Here is a 27,834-nt window from a genome sequence, read left to right as displayed (position 1 = left end):
AGATCACAGTGATCTATTCTTATCAGTTCGTTCTTGAGTCCAAGTTGACGTTTGTGCCAAATTTGAGGAAACTCCCTCAAAGCCTTCTTGAGATATCGCATTGAAAAGAATGAGACAGAGGAGCTCTTCTGTGTGGAGTTTGCATGTTCTTCCCATGTCAGCGTGGGTTTCCTCTGGGTACTCTGGCTTCCTCCCACAGTCCAAAGTCATTAAATTCAATTCAATTCAAAGCACTTTATTCATCCCCAGGGAGCAATTAAAAGGGCAGGGGGTGACATGCAGGTTAATTGATGACTCTAAATTGTCCGTAGGTGTAAATGGGAGCGTGAATGGTTTTCTGTCTCTATGTGTCAGCCATGTGATAGTCTAGTGACCTGTCCAGAGTGTACCCTGCCTCTTGCCCAATGTCAGCTGGGATATGCTCCAGCCAGTGGTTACAGAAAATGAATCAATAAAGTACTGTATGAGACAGACGAGGTCACAGTGTCCCTGACCTTTGACCACCAAAATCTAATGAGATGTATAAGTAGATATATGATTGTTCTTGACACTGTTGTCTCTGCATATACAGTGTAGAGAGCTCTACAATTCTAAATGAATGACAATAAGGATATTGATCAAGTTTCTCCTTCTGGGTCATGTTTTCCACCCTCCCCTGCAGGGTTCGGATTCCACGGGCCCAATGCTGAGCCTCCTCCTGGCTCTGGCAGAGGAGATCCAGGCTCTTGCGGGGCCCTTTGAAGACCACCGTCAAACACCGCTCCTCAGGTACCGAGCCAGCCATCTGCCGTAACATCTCCGACTGGCAACCCTCACGAACACACTCCACTTCCATGACAGAGACTGAGGATGTGTGAGGGGAACAGAGAGGAAAAGGTGGAAGAGGAGAAAGAGAGAAGTAAGTAAAGTGTAAGTATTGCCAAATTAATAATCCATCCTGATAGTCATTCCAAGAGGAACTTGTAAGTGCTTTGTTGTTTTATTGATTTCTTTCTCAGTTTTCTGAGGTATTGTTTCATATTGGTGAGCTTGGACAGGAAATACTGGACATATAAAGGAGACCACAACAAGAAAAATGGTAATTAAGAAGCACTTCTTGTAAGAGCAACCTTTGCAAATGACAAACTATCAAGTATAGAGAGGAGACAAATGTGCCACAGATCTGGAGGGCTGAAAGAGCTAAATTAGATAATGGAGCATCTGTGGTCAAACTGTGTAGAAATAAGGTTTATGGTGCTTTCCTATATGAGGTCATTGCTGCTTTAGAGAGGTGAGGTCAGAAAACAGGTTCTCACCCGAGTTCCCTAAAAAAATAAGCTTTGAGGAAAACAGTTTCAGTGCTCCTTGTCATAGATTCTCTAAGTCTCTTAACTCTACCGTGGGCATGAACATCATTCAACCAAAAAGATATTTCCTAATTTGTGGAAGTGGAGAGTACTGACACTCCAAGCCCACATATTCAGTACAAAATAAAACAGGCTGGAGTGAGAGCCTCTCTCAGTGGGATATTTAAAAAAAAGGGGGATGTGCATTTAGTCCTTTTCAGGCAGACGCAGGGATTTGGTGTTGCCATAGCCCACAGGAACACTGATCCATGACACTTTTTTTGAGGATTAGAATCTATGCAGTTCACATAATCTGGCCAAAATTAATATATATCTCAAGACACTTGAAGATCCACTCATTACTAAAGGTGTATGTAGTCTAAGAGAGACAATATAAACTAATGGAATGGTCAAAGTTGTCATATTGAATTTTAAGATGTGCTGATGGATTCACATCGTCAACTCATGCATGAGTTACATTACAAGTTAATGTTCCACCCTAGAAGTTACCAGCAGTAGGTCCAGTGTATTAAATTATTTTTTTACAGCTCCGCCAGAGGCAGCGAAACATCATTTCATTTTATAGTTATAGTTTACTAATATATGTAAGACTTGCCACAGTATGAACAGTGGTTACACACCCTTCAAAACCAGCCACAACTCAGCCCTGAGCAAGAGCGACTGTCTGCTATTGACTAATCAAGGGACTGTAGTGTTTCCAGCTCCAGCTTTTACTACCAGATCTGTGTGCTAGGTACCCCAACAGAGGGGTGACCAAAAATAGGGTCTGTTAGGAATAGTTCCATTGGTACCATCCACAACTTTTCACAGTAGAAACAGAAAAAATACGTACTGAACTGAACTGAACTGAACTGTACTGTTTGGTGGAAACAGGGTTTTTATCTACAGTCTATGGTCACATCCAGCACTACCCACATTCAGCACAAATATCACCTTGGCAGGTGATGGTCACTCGCCTGCTTTTGCTCCAGTGTGTCCGTGCCCTCAGGCAGCTACATTTAACAAAGTCAGCAAACAGCCTCATCTTTGTTAGTCATTTTGTCATCCACAGCATAAAACCCAAAATACTGCCACACACTGCTTCTCAAGAAGCTTCGGTGTTGTTTTTATCTGATTAGTACAGCTTGGCTCACTCATGCACTTCTCCATTTTTATTAATTATCCTAGGTTAATGACTGGTCAAAAGGTCAAGCTTAAAGTGATTTTTAAGAGCTCTCCCTGCTGGACCACAAGGCAAACTACTTGAAACGGTCAGCTGCATACAGATTTTGAAATTTGACTTCAACTAAAACATATATGTATATGTATATATATATATATATATACATATACATATATGTATTATTTTTTCCATGTTTGAACAAAAGTTCAAATTTTGAATAAAAAGTGACAGCCCAAGCTGAGGGAAAAGGAAGAGGAGGGGATCGAGTCTGGGGGTCGAGGGCTGGGTTGTGATAAAAAGGAGCTAATTTCATAAGATGTGCAGTCCAACCACATTACAAGGCAATAGCAAAAGCTGTTTTGAACAGCCATACTATCATGAGAGGCTGGCGGTCATAGGGTGTTGAGACATAATATTGTTTAAATCTGGGGATAATTGTTCACATTTTCAGGCAGCTTTTCCTGAAAAGCATTCATACAGGGTTGTAACTGGTCAAAGCGACAGGAATGGTTGTGTCAAGAATGAAAAAAGAGAACTATAGAGAGAAGCTCAAGCCCAGCTTACATCTTATTTTCATACTATTTTTAAATTTTATACATTCAAACCCACGTCATGCCAACTGTGTGGAGAAGAAAAGCATGCAGTGTGTACAACCCTGTACAACATGAAAATTTAAAATTATGAAACATTATGAAAGATGTAGATCAGACATGTTTTTGGATATGAGTAAATATTGCAACGCTGACCTTTCAAAGAAGGTCCAACAACTCCACCACTGGTGGAAAACTGTAAAAAAAAAAATCCTATTTCGATGCAAAGATGCAAAATGACAATGGCAAATCAGGCTTAACTCTTTCCCTCTCTGAAATGAACTGAGCATCACTTCCTTCCAACACAACTGCCACGGTTTAGCTTACAACCAATACACAAGTGCCAGGATTGTCTTTTACCTAAATTTAACATGTTGGCAGTATTCTGTTGATGCTTCTCTGGAAACTAAGATGTGAGGGATATGTGATAGGAATGAAAGGGATCAGGAGCACAGTGGGAGCATTGACTTCCATTGACTGCTTTGTCCCATTTTATGTGCATAATCATGAAACACAATCTACAATACTTCTGGTGTTTGATCTTTGTTCTTTGTACTCTTATAGAGCTCCTTTACTACAGTGCATCTTCACTGAATAAATGCATTATGCAATCAGCTGCAGCTTTTGATCTTTCTATTTGTGACATCCACTTTACAGGCTTAGACTCACATTTTGTAACACAAATTCATAGGGCACTTAGTTTCCATCTCTCATCCTCTGCATTATCAGTTAACAGTACTTTAGTAGTTTTAGTAAAAGCATCATTATCAGGGCTGCTCGGCCCGGTAAATAAAACATGTTAATTTAAGAAATGCCCAGGTGGAACTGTTGATAGCACCGCTCTCTGCGATTTTTTGCATTAAGATTTTTGTACTATCGCAGTACTTTAAGAATGAAATATTACATATGGATTTTGCTTTGTGGCACATATACAGACTACATTCAAGCACCACGGGCAGCTCAGGTCTCACTTTCTTTTTCATGCTTTTATTCTATACCTAGGCCTCTGTGTGTGTGTGTGTGTGTGTGTGTGTGTGTGTTTAAGGTAATCATTTTGGTCATTCACTTTGTATTGACACACATCTGTGCAGCATGCAAGGAGAAGACAAAAATAAATTGTATTTATTCATTTATGAACTTTTGTTTGACTAGTCTTGCCCATTAACTACAGACTTTCCAGTTTTTCTGTGTATATATGCACTGCTTATATTTGTCACGCTACTTTCTACAATAAACTATATTTGTTGTGTTAAAGTTGGATTTCAGTTTGGATTTCATGCAGTATCCACACACACTTCTTCTGCTGCATGTCAACAGGAAATCATGGTTGCAGGGTACAAGACTCCAAAACATGTTGGGTTGTAATCTGGGTAGCCCTGAATGCTGAAATACCAGCTTGTACTTTATTTCTGCGTGACACTAAATGTGTATGGACACAGTGCCAGCGCTGGCTTGGCAACTAATAACACTCACGACAGTGCTGCACTGTTGATTCTAATTCCTACTAAATTTAGACACAACTTCAGTGGAGAGGTGAGCTGTGTGTCACACACAGGTTTCCACAAGTGTTTCCCTCACTAACAGAGCTGTTTGTGTGTTATGTTCAACCTTGTTTGTTCATCCAGCACACTCTGACGCTAATTTCCATATGACTGCATCATTATGTGTACTTTAATAATAACATCACACTGTCTAATGGATTTGAATCAACCAAATTAAACATCACTATTGACCAAATGTCAGCTGGTGTTTGTCGATCTCTATTTGGCTGTGGTTTCAATAGAAACTACACACACAGACTAACAGCAAAGCTCTGTGCAGTATGTGTATCTGACAATACATAGACAGCTGTATTTATGACGTGTATAAAAGTGTCTAAAAGTCCCTCTCACTTCTGAAACCAAACCTACACTCTTGACAAGAGAGCCTGTTAGATTATTAAAGGGATTAGAAACACAAATTTTTGCCCTCAGCTGATGTCCATGTGGAGGCCATAACCTGGGATTCGGTGTATTACACTTATTTATTTTTAAAGGCTGGCAGCTGCTGCACTAGACCACCCTGTTAGAGCAAACACATTTGATGTAAAATGAGGGGGATAAATTACTCAGTGCACCTAACGGGCTTCCACTTTCTCATATCCACGTGCCAGGTCCAATTAAATCCGTAGCAGTTTTCAGAAGCAGGGATGGATCAGAGATGAGTACAGACAATTCAGCTGACATGAAGACATAAACAAGCACAGGAATTTTACTTCAGCTTGTGAGTTTCGGATTAAAAGAAGAAATTATTGTCTTATTTGGAATTCAGAGGTTAACTGATAAATAGGAGACACACATCTACAATGATCCAGGCTGTTATAAAAGCATGAGATGCAAGACACACACACATACACACACTCAAACCTGCACACCAAACACACACTGTGCCACATCATAAGCAAATCTAGTCTTGTGGCAATTAGAGGCCTTGTACTGTAGTTGGGAAGCTAACCTAGTGGTTGAGTCGTATGGTAACTATATAGCACCAAACCACAGGATCCAGGGCCGACTCCCATCAGCATATAATGTCCTATAATCTCACTGTTTGAACTACGGCAAGATGGGCTGCCATCTTAGGCTGAAAATAGTTGAGCTCTATAATCAAGGCACCGTGTGCGATCCTCAGATAGGGGAAAAGAGGGATGGTAGCTGTGTGAGCGAGTCTATGTCTGCACTGAGCAGTAAGTAGCATTTAAAGTTAACAAAAATAGATGGTGTATATCCATGTTCACTTTACACGCCCAGTGAGAGCACTGAGCTTTTCTGGCAAAGGAAAAGCCTGCTTGTTACCAATTATCATTCGGAGAAGTTCTTAACCTCTGGGTGGGGTCGGGTAGGTTCACTGAAATAGTCCTGTGTATGCGAGTCAGTAGGGCAGGGCATGAACATGGCCAGGGATTACTGCTATATATGCTAAACTCTGCATTCATGACCTTAATTCTGGTGTAACAATAACATGTGTTTCTGTCATGACTCAACTTTTGCATTGGGTTTACATGCTAAGAAGCTTGTAGCTTGAAGCAGCTTTCATTAAATCATTTTAATACTCTTCTGTTCATTTTGATTAACATATCACCCATTTTTCATAACCTTTAATCTTTAAATCTAATTTAAAACTAGAATTGCTGCCTCACAGTCTGCCAACCAGTCAAGCGGCTCTTTAAGTTTAAATCCATGTCTGTGAAAACATGGATGCATAGTATACTCATAACATTATGATGTCACAGTGAAGTTGACCTTTGACCTTTTGGATATAAAATATCATTATATATTCTATTAGACATTTGTGCAAAATTTTGTCATAAATAGCGAATAAGTTCTTGAGTTATGGCCAAAAACATGTTTTGTGAGGTCACAGTGACCTTGACCTTTGACCTTCAACAACCAAATTCTGTTCTGTTCATTCTTGAGTCCAAGTTAAAGGCTTCTTGAGATATTGTGCTCATAAGAATGAGACGGACGTATGGTCACACTGACCTTAACCTTTGACCTTCAAAATCTAATCAGTTCGTTGTTATGTTCAAACTGATGTTTGGTTAAATCTGAAGAAATTCCCTCGGGGTGTTCTTGATATAACACATTTGCAAGAATGAAATGGATGCAAGGTCACAGTGACCTTTGACCTTTGACCACCATATTCTTATCATTCATCCTTTATTCAAAGTCGATGTTTGTGCCTAATTTTAAAGAATTCCCTCAAGAATGAAATGGATGCAAAGCTTACTGTTAATTTTTGCCCAACTTGAAAAAAAAAATCCCTTAAGGTGTTCTCGGAACATTCTGTTCATAAGAATCAGATTGATATGGTCACAGTGACCTTGTCCTTTGTCCCACAGAATATAATCAGTTCATTGTTCTGTTGTAAAAAGTTGTTGTTTTGTGATGTCAGAAGTGATTGTGATAAGAACACACTTCTGGAGACAATAAGCTGAAACTGTGACATAATGGCAGGATTCTGACCAAACCACACATATACTCAGTCAAATTTACTGTACCTATATCATCACAACTGTGAACAGCAGAGCACCTAATGTGTTGTCAGTGGAAGTACCACGTCTACAAATTTTACTGAAGTCTCCCATGGTGACTCATGTGAAGTAATGATAGTTAACCAATACTGTAACCATAGGCTTGTTGTCACAAGAGCAGTGTAAGCATCACTTTCACAGGCAATTTGTTTAGAAATTTCAAAATGTGTTATGGTTTGCTTAGTTATACTAGAATGAGTAATAAGAACTAATTTTAAGTACAAGTAGTGATAAATACATGTTTTAGTTTAACAATGTGAAGCACACATGACAGACAGCGTGTGGTAGAGAGGGGGTGGTTGGCTCACAGCTATTATCTGCCCCTTTGAAGGTCACAGAGACAAAAATGTAAGGTCAAAATGTTTGCATTCTTGACCTGCACTACTATGTTTAAACATCTGAAAGCCACTAACGTGCTTGGTGAGGGTAACATTTCAGTTTTATAGTCTGAAAAGTAAAGAAATGACTAAGTGAATTATAGATTGAGATATTGGAAATGTGTTAATTCTAGTTGATAGACAAAGGAGTCACTACATTTTGACTTTAAATTCTGTGATGAGTGATTGTAGCTGACTAACATAATTTTGTTACAAAGTTGGGTTAAATTTGGTGAGTTGTTTAGAACACTAATCTTGGGGTTGACTTGCAACTTTCACAGTAACAGCTGTAACTATGATTGTATTTAGAGAGATTAAAACTATTTTGAAAGATTAAAAACAATGTTTATATTGTTACTTAATTATTATTTTGAATAGTCAATGGTTAAAGTATTTGTACTTATAAATTACTTTAAAATGTTTGGCTTTAAAAATGGGCAGATATTAAATTAAATGTTCATGTTTTCTGGTTCTTGATTTCATGAAATGTTTAAATAGTTTTTATTGATTGCTTCATTTTTGTGAGTATAGCATTTTAACATTGTTCCAACTAGGGCTGCCCATTAACGGTCGACCAAATGTTAGTCAGAAGAGAAAGGTCATTTCATTGGTTGCTTAGTCGCCGAAAAAACAACAACACACAAATGGAAAAATTTCTTCGGAGGTGCACCTTGTCAAAATAAATCAAAACCTATATGACTGGACCATGTGGAAATTTAATTTGAAAGGACAGACACAGGAAGTGGCCACGCTCAGCAGTCAGACAGGAGTCACATTTACAGGGCTGGTACCTGCGGTTATTCCACAGGCTAGTTAATAACACGTCAGGCAGAAAATCCAAAGTGTGGGATCATTTGAGAAGGTGAATGACAAACCCAAGGTGATATGTAAACTCTGCAGGCAAACTTTTACCTATCATTCATCAACTACAATCATGATGTATCATCTGAAACACGGGTTGGGAACCGGAGGGTCGCCTGTTCAAGTCCCCGTCCGGACCAAAAATATGGAGCGTGGACTGGTAGCTGGAGAGGTGCCAGTTCACCTCCTGGGCACTGCCGAGGTGCCCCTGAGCAAGGCACCGAACCCCCCAACCGCTCAGAGCGCCTGCCATGGGCAGCCCACTCTGACATCTCTCCACTTAGTGCATGTATAGGTCCAGTTTGTGCATGTGTGTGTTCGGACCTGTGTGTAATTGACAACAGAGTGAAAAAATTGAATTTCCCCTCTGGGATTAATAAAGTATATAAAATTAAAAAAATTAAATTAAATTAAAAAATTTGTAAAAACCTGTCACATTTTTATGTGAAATTAAAATATGTGTTTACAGAGTAAGTTATGTGCAGTTGCAGGTCTTTTTTGGATATGACTTTACACAACACAAATATAAAAAGACATCTTTGTGGATAGTGAAATATTTGTGGATCATGGTACACATTTGTAGATTGTCCTCTGTGGGTTACAACCAATAAAGTCCAATAAAAAGGAGCAGTGGGCTATAGAGGTCTGATAATCTCACTTCTTTCTTACTCCACACACCAGATTTGTTTTAATTTTTAACATCACTTAAGGACATTTATCAGTCTTCACACAGCTCGTCCTGGAGCTCAGGATCTGCACAATACTTATGCTGCTCCTGAGTCCAAGACTAATTTCCTTATGGGGAGTAAATCGTAGTATATTGTATCGTATCACATCGTATCGTATCATAGCATAGCATATCATATCATATCATATCGCATCGCATCGTATCGTATTGAGTCACTAAAGATTTTGCTTTAAGTTCCCCTTTAATGCCAAAACCAAATCCTAATCCCCAAATGACACCTCATAAATATACCAGGTCTATAAGAATCTTTTATCTAATAAATTGTCCTCTGTCAAATGTTCTCTCTCTCTCTCTCTCACACACACACACACACACACACACACACACACTTACAGGACTGTTGCTCTTTGGCCCGGCTGGAGGTTTTGTGGGACTGACACCAGACAGTGACACCATCTTCCAGCAGCTTTAGAGTTCGTCGCTTCTGCCAGCGAGGCGAGCGGACCTTTACATAAGATAAATGAATCCATTAAATCTCATTGACTTTACTACTTTTATCAGCTACCACTAACAACTTGTAGCAGTTTATAATTAGTAACACCTTTACCTTTACCATACTGGAGCCCTGCAACATCCGCTTCACGTCTTCATCATCCTGCACTCCTGGAAAGCAAACAGACAAAAATAAGATTGAAAGACAGATATGATATCATGAAAACTTTACTTAACTATGTACAGGATGGCAGTATACACACAGAGTCCTAATAACTCAGGGGCACTGAAGGAAGGTGGGGAGTAAGAAAAGGGAGGATGAAAAGAGAAAATAGAAGAGTAGGGCATAGTCACAATTAGAAGTTAGTGTATATATATAGTATCTACATCTGTTGGACCACAGGAGTTCATTCGGGAGCTCTGTAATTCTGACATGTTGGTGCTGAACCAGCAGTTGGGTGGGGCTAGAAATAAGAAGGTATGGACAAAGATATGAAGTAAGACAGAAGGACTTGATGTTGTGTAGGAAAAAGCAGAGAGAAGATGAGGAGTGTGAGTTATATGAGAGTTGCATGGTGATGAATTGGGACAGTTGAGATGAAATTCCAATTAGCAAAGTGTTTTTGGCCTGTTATGAAAGCCATATCCTGTGACACCTTTTTGTAGGGGTGCCTATATTTCAGCCAGAAGAGATTTTGTAATACACACATTTGCACTGAAGCTTTTTTGCAGCTAAATCTAAGTTGTTCTCCTACTTATGAGATATTATCTCCTGCGTAGGGAATGTTATCTCCTACAGTGCGAAAGAATGTGCAGAATCAAGCGCTTACTGCACGATACAAAGGGCACTTAAGTATTGAAAATGCAGCATAAAAAAGCTTTTACTTTCTCAGTCAACTCACTACAAATAGCTATAGTAACATATATTAGATCTGTGCATGCAGAAGCACCGGCAGGATGCTGTTTCATACATACAAAAACCACTCACTCACAACATCTAGGTTACCATGTACACACACATGCAGTCTACAACATCATAATAAAACTCTTATTAGCTTCCTGCACACATTTCAAATACCAGCCAAAGGGTCGAGCTTACAGTTATCATTGCAGCTCTCATACAGTAGCTCAAATGTTGAGCTCATGCAGAGGGCCAAATTCACCTCACATAGCCAGGAGCAAGACAGACTGGTAGACCCCACACACACACACACACACACACACACACACACAGATTGCAGTTAGGTCATTAAAATTAACATTCTGATTAACAGGTGATGGGTTGCAGGTGGGTGAAATAATACATCATTAATGATAATGATGACACCTCTAAACAGCTGCCTAGCACTCAGAAAACTAAAATAGATGATGTACACAAAGCAGGAGAAGGCTATACGAAAAAAGCTAAGTGTTTTCAGGTAGCTGTTTCCTTAGTTTGTAATGTAATCAAGAAATGGCAGTTAACAGGAACTGTGGGGGTCAAGTTCTACTGTGCAGTGACACCTGTACAAATATTACCCTCATGGAAGAATCATCAGAAGAAAATATTTCCTGTGTCCTCACTACAAAAATCAGTGTCAAAGGTTTGCAAAGGAACATCTTAACAAGTGCTTTTTTGGGAAACAAGTCCTGTGGATTGATACAGTTGAAAAAGAACTTTTTGGACACAGTGAGCAAAGGTATGTTTGGAAAAAAGGGTGCAGAATTTCATAAAAAGAACGCCTGTCCAAATGTTAAACACAAGGGTGGATCGATCATGCTTTGGGCTTGTGTTGCAGCCAGTGGCACGGGGAACATTTTACGGGTAGAGGGAAGAATGGATTCAGTTAAATTCCAGCAAATTCTGGAAGCAAACATCACAGCATCTGTAAAAAAGCTTAAGATGTAGAGAGGATTGCTTCTATAACAAGACAATGATCCTAAACACATGCCAAAATCCACAATGGACTACCTCAAGAGGTGCAAGCTGAAGGTTTTGCCATGGCTCTCACAGTCCCCAACCCAAACATCATCAAAAATCTGTGGATAGACCTCAAAAGAGCAGTGCATGCATGACAGCCCAAGAATCTCACAGAACTAGAAGCCTTTTGCAAAGAATGGGCAAAAATCCCTGAAGCAAGAATCGAAAGACTCTCAGCTTGATACAAAGGGCATTTCAAAGCTGTGATACTTGCCAAAGAGGGCGCTACTAAGTACTGACCATGCAGGGTGTCCAAATTTTTCCTTCAGGACCTTTTTCTTTTTTGCTGTTTTAAATCTGTAAAAGACTGAAATCCCAAGAGTAATCTTGCTTAAAATATTATTTTATTTAAAAAACTGTGTCATCTTTAACCTCTTACCTTTTGGAGATCAGAGATCATCTCCCTTTTCTTAGCTTTTCACAGTAAACCAAATTTTGGCCATGGGTGCCTAAACCTTTGCATGCAACTGTATTCTACAAACACAACTAACAACTTTCAATAAACATATTATTGATTGCTACGGTCATTTATTTCCACCTAAACAATATAGCCATGATTAAACCTTTCCTTAAGAACTTTTTTAGAAATGTCATGTAAAGGACCTCTCCTTAACATGACTGATGCTAAGACTTTGGTTCAACCCTTCATAACAACAAGACTGTTTTGCATTTTTTTGTTTTGTTTTAATATCAACCACTGATTGTCATCCACTTCAAATGTGATGATTAGCTAATGTGTTTTATGACAGATCTAGAAATATCAGTAGCCTTCTACACTGGTTTGTGGAAAATCATGAATATGAGCTATATATTTAAACAAGAACAAGTGAATATATTGTGGATTTCAGCTGAATGTTGGTGTTTAAATGCTGTTTGTGAGGCCCGTGTGGAAAATTTGAAAACATACGATCTTGCAGTTTCTTTAAATGTAGAAATCTAAATTTTGGGACATAGATGTTTAAATTCAGCAGCTCCATTTAGCAGTATTGGCACTGCTATATGCCTTCAAAACCTCCAAATGGCCAAACCCTGCTTTTATTAGGCAGACAAGCATGTGTTACATTTCTAAACAACTTCTTCCTATACAGCAAGAGACAATCAAGGAAGGGGGAATATTTACAGATCTTGGTTGTGGGACAAATATTTACATGAGAGAATAGTGGACAGAGAAAAGAGAAAAGCTCATCTGACAGAAAATCTGAGTTGACATTTCTCTTGAAGACTTTTATAGCTCAACAACCTCACGCTGTAATTGCAGATCTATGAAATTACAAGCTTCAGTGTCCTTTGTCTGTTTGAATGAATCCAGCTGCAGTTAAATTGTCCTCTGCATACTCCCAGTCTGACTGGACAACATCTGTTAACCCACATTTAGATGATGACTGCTGATGTTTTATTTCTTCAGAAGCAGTGCATGAGTCAGAGCTGGAATTATCAGCGCAGTGGCTGTCTTGGATTGGATTAGCAAAGGGGAGCTCAGTAGGAGTGAAGGCATAGTACATTACGCAAAAGCTCTTACGATAAATGACCCATTAATCAGTATGAATCTGATATGAATAACAAATATATTTTAAGTACATTCGACAGCTAGTCAGTCAGTAAAAGACATCATCAAATGCAAGTGTGTGAAAGGCTAGCTGTTTTCCCTTGCTGCAAGTTTCTTTTTTTTTTTTGCTAAGCTAGGAAAATCTCTCTCCTCTAGCTCTATACATAAAGAACTATTCAGTGCTCAAAAGATGGGTCTTTTCAGAAAACTGAGTTGTCAATGCAGTAGAAAGACACAAATACATTTGAAAATGGTGGACCAGAGAAAACAGATGTAAAGGGCCGTGGCTTTTGTAGCTTTTCCTCAAGAGGAAAGGTTCCTTTTTTACTACCAGAATATACTGCGTTGCCTCAAAACCAATAAAAGTTCCCGCTGGTGGGTGACATAATGCAGCTTGGCTGGTTTGACACAGGAAACAATATGGCAGCGAGCTGGTCACAAACAATCTCGTATTGAAGTCAAAGCTGAAATATGTTTCTCAAAACATTTGAGGCAAGAAATATGCAGTGCAGTCACAAAATCTTGATTCATATTAGTTTTATTGACTGATCTCAGTATATTCAGCTTTTCTTTTTTTTTTTTTTTTACAGAAAACACAGATTCTTGTATGTCAGCCAAACAGTGCAATAAAATTAACTTCTGAGGACATTTTAGGCAAGAAATAGGCAACACAGAAAAAATATATTTTTTATATTTGATCAGCACTACCTAGTTTTATCATTTGAGCTTTGTTTTTTCAGCTTCCATTTTTACTATATAGGAAACAGTATGGGGCCTACGTCTTGGTCACAAATTCTTGTTTTACAGTGCAACAGTGCACTAAAATATGTTACTGAAAACATTTCAGGAGAGAAGCAGGCAATACAGTAACAGAATCTTGGTTTGTGTTTGATCAGCACTGCATAGTTTTACACTTTGATCTGAGTTTTGGTCTTGAGTTTGAGAGAGACAACAGCACAAGGCCACAGGACAACCCTCATGAAATCCAGTCAAACCAAATTATAGCTGAAGGAAAAAGAAAACTACATCAACCATTGGACATCTACCACAAAAACCCAAACCAAACTTCAATGCTGTTTGGCTCTAAACAGACAGTACATGATGGTAAACTATCTGACTGCTGTGACAGATCAGAATCTGAAAGATAGAAAGATACTGACTATGTACAGGAGACAGATGCTTAAAAAAATCCCTGAGCTGTTATGGGATGGTTTCTTTTGTGTGCTGCAGCCCCACTTAAAGCTGGGCAATCTAATCAGTGCCCATTCAGTAATTGTAGTGACCAACAGAAAGTGTGGAATGTAACTTATCTCAAGTTCCCTATGACAGCAAGCTAAAAATGGGCTGTGAGGGGACCCCATAGATTTGTTTATCATACAGAATGTGTGTACATGAGGGGAATAGTAAGTCATAATCTGTTGTTGTATGTTCTAGTGAAAGTGAAACTACTTCAAAAAGGAGCGTATAAAATGCGGTGACGTTGCCTTTAAACTCTCCTTCACAGATAGTGCTGAGTCCTATGCTGAGTAAGCAGGACTCAGCAACTGAAAACAGAAGTCTCACTGTGGTTTGGAAAGGGTTGGGTCACTCACAAAGGCGTCTTGATACTGGGAAAACACACACAAGCATGCAGACACACACATTCCCCTGTGTACAGCAGTGAACTACTGTATATAAGGAGAGCAAGGTTGTAGCAGTGGGAGAGATCTAATGAGTGTGTGGTTGTGTGTGTCAGAAACAGAATGACCTCTTTAAAGTAATTGACCTCAAAACGACAGTTCGGCCTCCCCACCACCACGGAAAATGTTTCCCAGCAGGTTAGATGAAACCATGTTGTTTGACCTATAATACAGAATACTGCATGAAAACATACATACATACATACACACACACTTACATACCAAATAATAACTGCAACAACCACTTTACTGCATGTCTACAATGTAGTGGTACTTACTCTATCAAGTGAGTTGAGATAAAGGCCAAACACACACACACAACCACACACATAAGTTATTATGCTGCACCAATACACACACAAGAAACAGTAATAATATGGTACATGTGATTTCTCATGTGTATCCAGCTGGACCTGCAGTCAGCTGGATACGCACTGGCCATTTTGCCAGCAGTGGAAAACTACTGACAAACTGTTGCTGAAACTCTTGTCTGACAAGTAACAAGAATGAAATGCTGTACTTGGTTTAGGTTTTAAGCCCTGCAGTACGTCACTTTCCATGAACTAATATGTTTGCCATGTGAATCTTTATCTGTAGTCTGCCATTTTTAACTATAGCTGTGAAATATGTAGTGATGTAAAATATATATACAGTACAGGCCAAAAGTTTGGACACACCTTCTCATTCAATGCGTTTTCTTTATTTTCATGACTATTTACATTGTAGATTCTCACTGAAGGCATCAAAACTATGAATGAACACATGTGGAGTTATGTACTTAACAAAAAAAGGTGAAATAACTGAAAACATGTTTTATATTCTAGTTTCTTCAAAATAGCCACCCTTTGCTCTGATTACTGCTTTGCACACTCTTGGCATTCTCTCCATGAGCTTCAAGAGGTAGTCACCTGAAATGGTTTTCCAACAGTCTTGAAGGAGTTCCCAGAGGTGTTTAGCACTTGTTGGCCCCTTTGCCTTCACTCTGTGGTCCAGCTCACCCCAAACCATCTCGATTGGGTTCAGGTCCGGTGACTGTGGAGGCCAGGTCATCTGCCGCAGCACTCCATCACTCTCCTTCTTGGTCAAATAGCCCTTACACAGCCTGGAGGTGTGTTTGGGGTCATTGTCCTGTTGAAAAATAAATGATCGTCCAACTAAACGCAAACCGGATGGGATGGCATGTCGCTGCAGGATGCTGTGGTAGCCATGCTGGTTCAGTGTGCCTTCAATTTTGAATAAATCCCCAACAGTGTCACCAGCAAAACACCCCCACACCATCACACCTCCTCCTCCATGCTTCACAGTGGGAACCAGGCATGTGGAATCCATCCGTTCACCTTTTCTGCGTCTCACAAAGACACGGCGGTTGGAACCAAAGATCTCAAATTTGGACTCATCAGACCAAAGCACAGATTTCCACTGGTCTAAAGACCATTCCTTGTGTTTCTTGGCCCAAACAAATCTCTTCTGCTTGTTGCCTCTCCTTAGCAGTGGTTTCCTAGCAGCTATTTGACCATGAAGGCCTGATTGGCGCAGTCTCCTCTTAACAGTTGTTCTAGAGATGGGTCTGCTGCTAGAACTCTGTGTGGCATTCATCTGGTCTCTGATCTGAGCTGCTGTTAACTTGCGATTTCTGAGGCTGGTGACTCGGATGAACTTATCCTCAGAAGCAGAGGTGACTCTTGGTCTTCCTTTCCTGGGTCGGTCCTCACGTGTGCCAGTTTCGTTGTAGCGCTTGATGGTTTTTGCGACTCCACTTGGGGACACATTTAAAGTTTTTGCAATTTTCCGGACTGACTGACCTTCATTTCTTAAAGTAATGATGGCCACTCGTTTTTCTTTAGTTAGCTGATTGGTTCTTGCCATAATATGAATTTTAACAGTTGTCCAATAGGGCTGTCGGCTGTGTATTAACCTGACTTGTGCACAACACAACTGATGGTCCCAACCCCATTGATAAAGCAAGAAATTCCACTAATTAACCCTGATAAGGCACACCTGTGAAGTGGAAACCATTTCAGGTGACTACCTCTTGAAGCTCATGGAGAGAATGCCAAGAGTGTGCAAAGCAGTAATCAGAGCAAAGGGTGGCTATTTTGAAGAAACTAGAATATAAAACATGTTTTCAGTTATTTCACCATTTTTTGTTAAGTACATAACTCCACATGTGTTCATTCATAGTTTTGATGCCTTCAGTGAGAATCTACAATGTAAATAGTCATGAAAATAAAGAAAAGGCATTGAATGAGAAGGTGTGTCCAAACTTTTGGCCTGTACTGTATATATATATATATATATATATATATATATTTTTTTTTTTTTTTTTTTTTTTTTTTTTACCAGGGGGACATTTGTTTTCACATCCAGTCAGTGGTGTAAGGTAGTCACAACGGTCCCAGTCCACACAATATTTTATAACATATTTGGTTACAGATTGCTACTGACTATTTTACCCAAAAAACTCATATTGACAGAACAAGTAGGATTCAGTCATGTTGGGTACAGTCAAAAAAATCACACAACATAAAAACAACTGATTTGTTTATAGAAAACTGAACATATATGTGTTAATAAATCCATTATAATTGCATTTAAAGAAATACTTCACCCACAAAAATAACTTATTTTTTTACATCAAATACTCATACTGTGTTAGCTTCAATTTGTGGAAAGAAGCGTGTTTGAACTCATGCAGTCCATTAAGCAGAGTTCAAATGCATACGCTTGCCCCTGCATGCTACACATATGCGGAGGTGTTTTAAATACTAAGGTCTTAGTAAAATGCATGTGTTTGGGACGTACCTAGCATACGATTGTATAAATAAGACTTGGATTATAGTGCACGAGTTGTTTATGAATTTGTATACTGATGTTTTGATATAGTTTTGCTGTTGTTAAAAATGGACCCCAATGACTTCAATTCATTAAAAATGTTTGCCATTTTTATATTTGTCATTCACACAGAGAGCATGTAAGAAAAACAATGTTTTAATCCAGAATTCAAGGTAACATGGGGTGAGTAACTGATATACAAATGGTCATTTTCAGGGTGAAGTATTCCTTTAATTAAGACTGCACTGTTTAACAACATGTAGGCGAGTATTAATCAACTGTCTTGCCTTTATTCCACCCCATTTATTCAACCCAGCTTTGTAGGACAGTTTGACATAACTAAATTAAGTGAATGTAACAGGTTTCATTTTACATGAGTACTTGGGAGCCAGACAGACACACACGCATGCACGCACGCACGCATGCGCGCGCGCGCACACACACACACACACACACACACACAGAGTAAAGGCCTTCACAGTCAGACACAGCTCTGAGAGATAATTAGCGCTCCATCAGTACCTTAATTAAGTGGCTGACTCTAATAACTTCCTTAATAAAGGTCATAGGCTCAGGTAAAGAAAATATTGACATTAATTACTTTTGCATGTTTTGTCACTCAACTACATAAAAAATATTACAATAAAATACAAAAATTTGAGGGTAGATTTGCAAATATTGTTACAAATCCTTCGTTAAAGTGGAAACAGACAACTTTTCCCTTCTAGCATTTCCAAAGAGTATTATTGTTGGCACCACTGTCACAAAGACAGCCAGAGCGCTCTCTGTTTACTTCAGAGCCCAGCAACTACCACCAACACAGGGCACACTGCATTTTGTTTTCCACTGGTACTTGGATGGTTGTTCCACCATCCACCATTTCTGCTACTGATGATAGTAACTGCAAAGAACTTACATTGATACTCTTTGGTAACTGGGGATAGCTATTGATAGCTACCAGGGAAAAGAAAAGTGCTATCCTCTTCCTGTTCTAATTGCACATGTGGCATAAATCAAGCCTTCATTTCCCCGGGAGATGGTACCAGGCAGCAGACAGAATTACATATTGAGGTAGCAAGCAAGGCTTCATCTAAACACCAATGGTGTCACTATTTTACAGCCAATACACTGTGAAATCAACATTTAATGAACAGTTAAACAGGGTTCCCACGGTCATGGAAAACCTGGAAAAGTCATGGAATTTCACATTTTCTAAGCCTTGAATCTGAATCTGATATGTTTGGAAAAATGCCAGGCAAGTAGGGCAAGACATGAATTTAAAATATATATATATTATGGATCCTTGAAAAGTCATGGAAAAGTTTTGAAATTTTGTCCACTGAATGTGTGGGAAAAACTCTGTTCCCACTTTAACTTTTATCAAATTGCTACATGCTGTCTTTTCTGTGGCTGTCCCATAGCAGTGTTGTCTTAACCCATAATGTCATGGTTATATTTTCAATCAAAAATGTAACATTTAGAGGAAATTCTCACATACACTTTCTTGTTAGAAGAGAAAATGGATTCACTTTTGAAATCCTGTCAGTCTGAACTTTGCTAAAAACAAACAGATTTGGACGCATAGGTAGTTAAATATATTAGATGTACAGACCCAGTGTAGGCTTAACACCTTTAGAGATGGGGAATCACTAAAGCTGTTTTTAACATTTACATTTTGAGGATTTAATGCTGTACCCATCCACAGTGGATTACAAGACTTAACAACAGTATTTGATTCACAGATGAGAGTAAACACCCAGAACTAGGCTGAATGAAAGCCACAGTGAACAAGCAAACACATCTGTGTCTGTAGCGTACAGCCAGATTAGAGCCCTGTAACAACCCTCACATGTTAGTGGAGGCCACGGATAATAATGAATTATTATTCTAAATAAAGTATTCAGTAATGGTGCAAAATACCCTTACGAATACATTTGGATCATTAGACTAGGGTTAGGGTTAGGCTTACTTATTATTATTTAAGGTTAGGGTTATTTAAAATGTGGTTTAGCTACCTATGATAGGCATTTGTCATTTTTTGACATCCTATAGGTTTATCAAGGGAAATGACAGATAATGTACGGTATTATCAGCTCAGTTACAGATGGTGTGCAGTTGTAGAAGATGCTGCTCTCCATATCAGTGTAAAATCTGAGTATTTATAGGCTTTTCTCTGATACTCAGAGCTCAGCGGTGCTGCTAGTGTTGGTAATGTCTCTGCAGGCAGACAAGCCAAACTGTGGACGGTTTTGAGGTTAAATGACAATGATATGACAGCTATACTAAAGGATCACAGCTTGGTTGAACACACAGTTTGGCCATTTGAACACAACAGACCGGAGCTACACTATTGCTATAGATCATTATTCTGCTGACTGGTTAGCTGGATGACAACTGACTGGTTAAGATGACAAATTTAACTCCTATGTTACAACTCTGACCCCCTCACATATCGACATTTGGTCACAGACTTTCCATGTTCACATACAACATGCAAGGTACCCTGGGTGTGTTGGTTGTTGGCGTTCTGGGACACCGTGTCAAGTTCTGACTATTAGATGCATTGTCTTCTTTCAAAATACACTTCCGTTTTCACAGGAAATTTACCGCTCTCCCGTGTGAAAGCTGGTGTTCGTTGGACTCATCTAACAACCCTCCCACCCTATTCCAATTTTCGTTGCCTTGTCCCACCGTGTTTCCCCCTGATGCACCGGCCATCATTAAATTATAATGGTGACCGGCCGCATATCATGCAGATGTTAAAAAACGCCTTTTTTCGTCTGTGTCTGACACCAGAAGTCACTGCCCAAGCGCTGGATTTCGCCAGCTTTGGGGTGAGACTGCTTTGAGGGGACAGTTTACCCAAATTACACAAAGACATATTTTCTCATTTTCCCCTGGTAGTATTTAGCCATGCCTAGATTTCTACAAACATCTGACACCAACCCAATACAAAGTTGATGAATGGATTGTCATTTGCGCAGCTAGAAACACTGCAAAGTTCAAACAGACTGTTTTCAATGGAAACAATTACTCTGGGAGAAAATCGTCCCAATCAACCTGCAAATTAAAACTTTAAAGGTCCGGTTAGTGTATAGGATTTAGGGCTTCTGCTAGCAGAAATGGAAGACAACATTCAGAGCTATCTTTTCATTAGTGTATAATCATCTGAAAGTAAGAATTGCTGTGTTGTTACCTTGGAATGAGCCATTTAACTACATACGGAGTGGGTCCTCTTCCACAGAGTCTACCATGTTGTTTCTACAGTAGCCCACAAAGGACAAACCAATCACCAGCTCCTGATGGGGCCATTTGCCTTTTCACATAAGCCACTGAGGTTTCAGTTCTGCAACCTCACCACTAGATTCTACAAAAAAATTTGAAAACATTTTACATTCAAAACCATTCAGTTTGACCAGGGATACACAATAATATCAGCATGTCATATCAGCCAGTATTGGCTTTTAAAATTAACTATGAGAATCGTCCAATATGCTTTTTCTTATTTTGCACAATGAATGAAAATTACATACATATATATCTTAGTAGAAAAAAAACACGAAACTTGTTGCTGCACTGTGTGGCTAACATACTGACCAAACCTCAAAAAGCATGGGGAGGAGGAGGAGAGCAGTGAAAGCCTTGGCCAGCCAACCTGGAAACCTAAATATGTCTTTGGCTGTGAAAAAAACTGCGCTCAACCAGCTGCTAAATGTTTACTTTTTCCCATGTGGGACACCAAAGCTTAAAATCAGTCTGGACAAATACACAGCACGCCCTCACAGAGCAGAAGCTGCACTGTGTCGTCTCTGATGGATTTCAAGACATTCTTATTATCCTACCTGACAAACAACACGAAGGGCTGCTGAATGGAATAAATACAGCATTGAGAATTCTCAGTCGCATACCATGGACACAGCCAGCCTTACTCATCAAGCAATATAAGCAGTTGCAAAAGGCGCCCTGGTTTCTGGGGCCCAACCAGAAAAACTAGATGAGACAATTAGAAAATAAAAACTGAACTTTCTAAACAAAAACTGACATTTTGGGCTCTAGTTTCCCGGTGCAGTGCAGGGTGGCGCAGGGTGGCAAACCCCGTGCAGAGCTAGTTTCGAGCAGCGCAACCCGAGGCATGCTCAGTTTGGTAGTTTGGCAGACCGAGGTGCGCTGAGATGGGTGTGGCGGCGCAGCAGGGGGAGGTGTCGACAGATCCAGCTTGGCGCAGTGACAGTTTCGTGCCAAAAGGCTTCGCCGAAGGTGCGCTAAAAGCTCGCCAACTGAAACCACGTCTACCGTCAGTGCAGGGGGAGCGCAGCCGGTGTAAGCCGAAGTTTGGCTGACCGGCGGACAGTGCGCACACGTCACCAAAACCTAACAGGCAGGTCTCCAGAATGTCAGACACATTAACGATGCAATAAATACCCACAAAAACCACTATTCAATGCAACTATCTGCAATCAGCACATAAATGTATCTCTATATCGACTGTCCCGTCACATCTGATGTCAGATCAAAGGGGATTGGCACGTTTGGCACGTTTGGCACAAGTAATGGAAACCCAACCTGATTTGATTAACACAGCAAACTAATGAGTTCACACCCCTCTCAGCCAACCACAAACAGCCACAGCATCAGATAGGGAGTATATATTCAGCATCTGTCATCTTAGAAAAGTCAAAAGAAAAGAAACAGAGTGAGACTGCGAGAGAGAAAGAGAGAGCGCGCGCGCACGAGAGAAACGCAACATTGATTTACAATTGTGGTGACCTCCTCCCAGGCTACCTTTGCATCATCAGCCCGTGGAGGTCTGCTCGCAGTTCTGAATATTCGGACACTGCGAGCTTGGACCTCCCGAACCAAAATATCAGTTTCCTCCTGGGAGAAGTTTGGCCGTCTGACGCTGCTGCTCTCTTCTGCCATGGCGAATTGAGTAAACTCTCATTACGCCTTCGCGCGGCGCATTTAAGGGCGAGGAGAGGGGCTCATTTGATTGGTGTGATGTGTGTAAAACCCACTCCACGCCTTCTCTCCTCCCTCTTTCCGACGGAGACGGGACGGAGGTGGGACAGATGAGTAGCTGCGCCAGGCGCACGGTGTGCCAAACTTGCAAAATCCGCCTGGCCACACCCAGTTGGCGAAGCGCAGGTGCGCTGCGCCTCCGCTGCGCCCGGTCTGCGAAACTAGAGCCCTTTATGCCAAAAAATAAGAGACAAAACTATAAGCTCAGATATGGGCTTAATGGAAATTTTGGATAGGCTAGGTAAGCCATTTGCTGTCCCCTATGAATGAAACACTCCCTGGACTCTGTGGTTAACCAAATATCACATTTTGCAGTTGTATTAGATATGTTAAGTTTCACAAAATCAATGACAAAGACAAGAATGAAAGGCAACACAAACTAGGATAAGAACCATTGCAAGCTATTCTTCCACAGTTTGCCAGCACTGCAGCTCCTGATTTAAGATTCAGATTCAGAATACTTTATGAGTCCCAAAAGGGCAATCCATTTCTACAGCGTAATACATAACAGCAGCAATAAAACATCAAAATGCCAGTGACAGCAAGTGCGCAGAGAGGCTGCAACAAGAGAAACCATGACTACGCTCTTGCTCTCTCCATTGAGCAACAATATAGACAAGGAGCAACAATATAGACAAGGAAAAAAAAAAACAATTCACAAGATGTAGAGGGGTGGCTTAGATATTTGCAAGCTGGCTACTATCGGCATGTAATAACCTGATAGCAGAGGGAATGAAGGAATTTGCAAATCGATTTGCTTTCTGTCCAGACGCATAATAGCGCCGGCCAAAGAACATGACTGAGGTTTCCCTGAAAAGTGTGCAATTAAGCTGACTTATTATTCCTTCTTTCTTCATTCTTATTCCTGCTTTCTGGACCACTTGCTTCTTCCAGAGAGCATGTGGATCTTTTTGCCAGACTCCAGTGTTCTCGGAAAAGACTTTAACAATGTTATTTAAATAGTTTATATCTTTCACAGACAACCCATTGCACCAGCACACAAATGAAAAAGTTAAAAGACTCTCGATAAAAGTTTGATGAAAGTTGCATAGAATGTTCACCAAAGACACCAAAAGAGTTTAGCTTCCTCAGCAAGTCCATTTTTTGATGCCCCTGCTTGACAATACAATCAGTGTCCTCATCAGATTTTGTAGTTGTGAGTCAAACATTGTTCCTAAATACTTAATTTGCCTACCTAATTTGCTTAAGCATGTCTTCTTTCAGACTAATAGACAGAAAACATCCAAAGTACTCTTTTAGGTGTTTATTTTAGTTCATTTCTGTTCTTTGAATTAACTCAAAAAGCACATATTTAATTAGATAATTCCTCGTTTGTATATTTAAACATGAAATTTCAGAAAACTTTTTATACATATAAATTGTCTTAATGTAAGTAATCAACTGGGGAAGTTTCATGGTGAGTCTATGGTTCAGATTTTTACCCAGATATCTTATCTTCTGTCTAAAAATGTATGGAATTCTATAATACATATCCTTAATATATACCCTTAGCTGGAAATCTCCTCTCCAGTAGTATTTATATATACTAAACTTTGTAGTTTTATTCCTGTCTATATTCATAAGGTTTTTTACAGAGAGGTTTGTTCATATATCATTTATAGCTTGATTTACAAAATTTTTATTACTAAAGACATGGCAGAAATTATATTTTTATGGCTGTTGACTGTGTTTTCTGATTTAGGCCAGGTGATGCAAATTTTAAGGCTTTATTAATACTCTGACTGCCCCTCTTAACAGCTGCCTAGCACTCTGAAAACTAAAATAACCTGCCTTCTTATAGCCTTCTCCTGCCTACAAAGCAGGAGAAGGCTATAAGAAATTAGCAAAGTGTTTTCAGGTAGCTGTTTCCTCAGTTCGTAGTGTAATCAAGAAATGTCAATTAACAGGAACTGTGAAGGTCACGCTGAGGTCTGGAAAGCCAAGAAAACTTTCTGAGAGATCTGCTCGCTAAAAAGGTGAATCAAAGCCCCCGTTTGACTGCAGAAGACCTGCAGAAAGATTAGCAGACTCTGGAGTGGTGGTGCACTCTTCTACTGTGCAGCAACACCTGTACATCAGAAGAAAACATTTCCTGCATCCTCACCACAAAATTCAGCGTCAGAAGTTTGCAAAAGAACATCTAAACAAGCCTGATGCTTTTTGGAAACAAGTCCTATGGACTGATCAAGTTAAAATAGAACTTTTTGGACACAGTGAGCAAAGCTAACTGTGATCTGCCTGAGATTAATTCTGATTAATCCTAAAAATAGATAGAAAGATAATCGTTTGTGGCAGCCGTTAACCTAATTAATCAATCAATCAATTCATTAATTTAGTCCTGTATAATTTTACAGCACGTCCACGGTACTTTAACAAAAGGTAGCATATAGTACAAATTTGCAGTAGGCTATACATGATGATTTGTAGCACAGGTTTACACCATAACCCTGGGTAACCCAGTATGAGATTCAATCACAGTTATTTTCTTAAGATGTGTATTAAAAGCTAACAATCTATATGTGGTCTGAGTAGGATACTTTCATTTATACTGAGGCTGATTTTAACTTGCAGAGTGTCATTTTGAGCTGATGCTACATTTTATTATTATAAAAAATAAAATATATAAATATAAATAAAAAATATATACTTATTGCCTGCTTCATGCTGATTTAAATAGCTTACTATTTCTTCTTAACAGCAGTGAGTGCAGGACTGGGGGGATAACGGTACATTCAGTCAGGGCTGCAGTGGGTGCCTCTCTCAGCATTAGTCTCTGATCACTGAGTGCATCCAGATTGCAGGAGCAGTAACCCATACACTCACCCAGGTTCCTCAGAGGATCGATGGCCTTTGCCTGGGACGTCCCGGCTCCATTCTTCAGCACGGGGGCTGCTTTCTTCCTGTTGCCCAACATAACGCAAGAAAGCTGCGCTTTATCTCGCTCTGCCTCCCTCCTTCCTCCCTTCGCCCTTCCTGTGTTGTTCCTCAGGCAGGAGATGAGCGCTTTAGTGGATCAGCTGCTGCAGGAGGAGGAGAGGAGAGTGTTGAGAGGCTCGGCGCTCCGCAAGCTGCTCCTCATGGTTTTATCCCGGAGGAGGTGGAAAGCAGGAGTCTGGCCAAACCTTCACCCTGCTGATGTCACAGAAATTGGATTTATAAACATAGAGCTGTATGAATCAGACAGGCGTCAAATGGCACAACAGACAGAGGCTTCCTGTGGTGACTTTCAAAATAAAAGTCGTGGGTATCACATCAGCTTAGGGAAAATTGTATAGGTTCATAATTCAACAAAGGTTTTCCAAAGTAATTTGATTGGACAGATAAACAAAAAAGAGATCAACCGAATTATGTTTTATTATAATCTGCTACTGTAGAGAAACAAGTGGGCAGGTTGCTGAAAATTCAGGTAAATTTAATAAAGGTAAAAGAACATGTTAATACATGAAAAAGAATTATCAGTAGAGTGTTGTAAATTAGATTTGGACTTTGAATTTGGCAGCAAGGGATACGTATTGCAGACGAATGTAATACAGCCACTGGCTATAGCCTATAGAAAAAAATCCTGGATAAATGCTAATAAAAAAAGAATTTGAGGGGCAATAGGTAACCAGGTGCTGTATTGAGATATTGAGATGAATAACCCATTTTTGAGGCTTATCTTGGCGATGATCATATTCAGGATATGGTGTTCACATGAGCACAGAGAAATCAGGTTATTCGTATGCCCCACACTGTATACATCCTGGTTTCTTTCAGTGTATTTCAGCTGCCATATCCAGGTTCCTCATAAACCAAATATGGTGTTTACATGCTCAAACATATAAACTGGATACTTCAAAAACCCCATCATAAATGGGTTATGTGACCACACTCATTTAGGTACAAAGACATTTTAGACATAGATGACATTTCTTAGCAATTTTAGACACAAAGGAAGAAAGAATCCTTAAGGTAAAAACAAACCATGCAAATGTTTATTCATGCAAAATAAACTTAAAAACACAGGGAATACAAAGCAATGCATAAATGTTTAAAAGACTCAAAAAGGTTTTCCATAATCCAGGTTATGAATATTGTTTTAACAGGATCAACTGGTGTTGTGTCTGCCATATAATTAATATGTTATTCGAAGCCCACTTTTTAAAAAAGTAATATCCATACTGGTTCAGATAAACAATTTGATTGTATGTTTTCCCATCTTTGCTGAGCAACAGTTTTATGTAAAAGGAATTAAAGACCTGTCCCATATAGACGCCTGTCCCAAAAAATAGGCCTGTTGAGTTCAGTGATTTAAGCAAATAATAGGCCGCGCTATTAGTTGAAGTTTTACTGTAGATAATAGGCATGCATTGAGTATTAAAAAGCTTAGATAAGATGTCCTAATGGGCAGTCATTTGTAACAGGCATTTATAATCATCTTGTAATATCCATGTAATTAATAAGAAAACACTTTTGTGGCCCTATTCCTACTCATCTTTTATCCATAGTAGTCATATTTGACCTTTTATAATTTTAAAAACATTTGTTAGTTTATTGATGTAAACACAAATCAACAGACTGACACAGCTTTGCACATGCAACTTATCTTAAGCATAAATAGTTTTATAGTAGGCTATGATAATCAGATTCATTATAAATCCGGTAGGTCTAACGATAATAAGATTTGTTAGCAAATTATAATTCTCTTCCAACTCATGGTCAACTTACTGGCTTATTCCAGAGCTTTCAGTCACATCACATGGTCTTCCTCAGTGGATGGAGTTTGCTGTTGTCATGGAAGTTGCTCACTTTAAATTACTGTTTCCAAGGGAAGAATGAGCTGAGTTTAAAAAAAAAAAAAAAAGTCACAATCCTATCAGATGTTAGTCTGTAGCATGTTGTTCTTATTATTTGTGAAACAGATAAAAACCATTCCCTAATTATAACGTCCCTGCTGTAGCATGCCAGGCCCTTGAATGATGCCATAAGAGAGAGCTGCTTTAAATCCAACTTAAATATTTTGGGTATTTTTTTTTTACTTCATCTTTGCTTTTTATGATATTGCTAAAATTCACACCTTGTCATATGACACCTATCTGAAAATGTATTTCATAGATATTTCTTTGTCAAATAAGAAAAATTTCCTTACTAAATTAAACCAGAATGTTTTTTTCTCTTTATTTCCACAGTTTGATTTATTTTCTGTTGTTTCAAAAAAAGAAACACTTTTCTAA

The 27,834-nt window shown here is 39.3% G+C and overlaps 1 protein-coding gene across 1 annotated transcript in view; it reads right to left on the bottom strand.

Annotated features, from left to right (window-relative positions):
* The window catches only part of plcd3b (phospholipase C, delta 3b), a 43,252-nt gene extending 17,459 nt beyond the window's left edge, over positions 1–25,793 (bottom strand). Inside the window, exons 1-4 of the mRNA XM_033612224.2 lie at positions 25,445–25,793; positions 9,701–9,756; positions 9,487–9,598; positions 615–843 (exon numbers count right to left, since the gene is read on the bottom strand). Coding sequence (XP_033468115.2) covers positions 615–843; positions 9,487–9,598; positions 9,701–9,756; positions 25,445–25,535 — 488 coding nt within the window. The 5' untranslated portion in view covers positions 25,536–25,793. The remainder of the gene's footprint in view (positions 1–614; positions 844–9,486; positions 9,599–9,700; positions 9,757–25,444) is intronic.
* Between the last annotated feature and the right edge of the window lie 2,041 nt (positions 25,794–27,834).

The sequence above is a fragment of the Epinephelus lanceolatus genome, chromosome 21 (genome assembly GCF_041903045.1).
Source record: "Epinephelus lanceolatus isolate andai-2023 chromosome 21, ASM4190304v1, whole genome shotgun sequence".
Classification (NCBI taxonomy): Eukaryota; Metazoa; Chordata; class Actinopteri; order Perciformes; family Serranidae; genus Epinephelus; species Epinephelus lanceolatus.
This window is presented reverse-complemented; position numbering and strand designations above follow the sequence as displayed.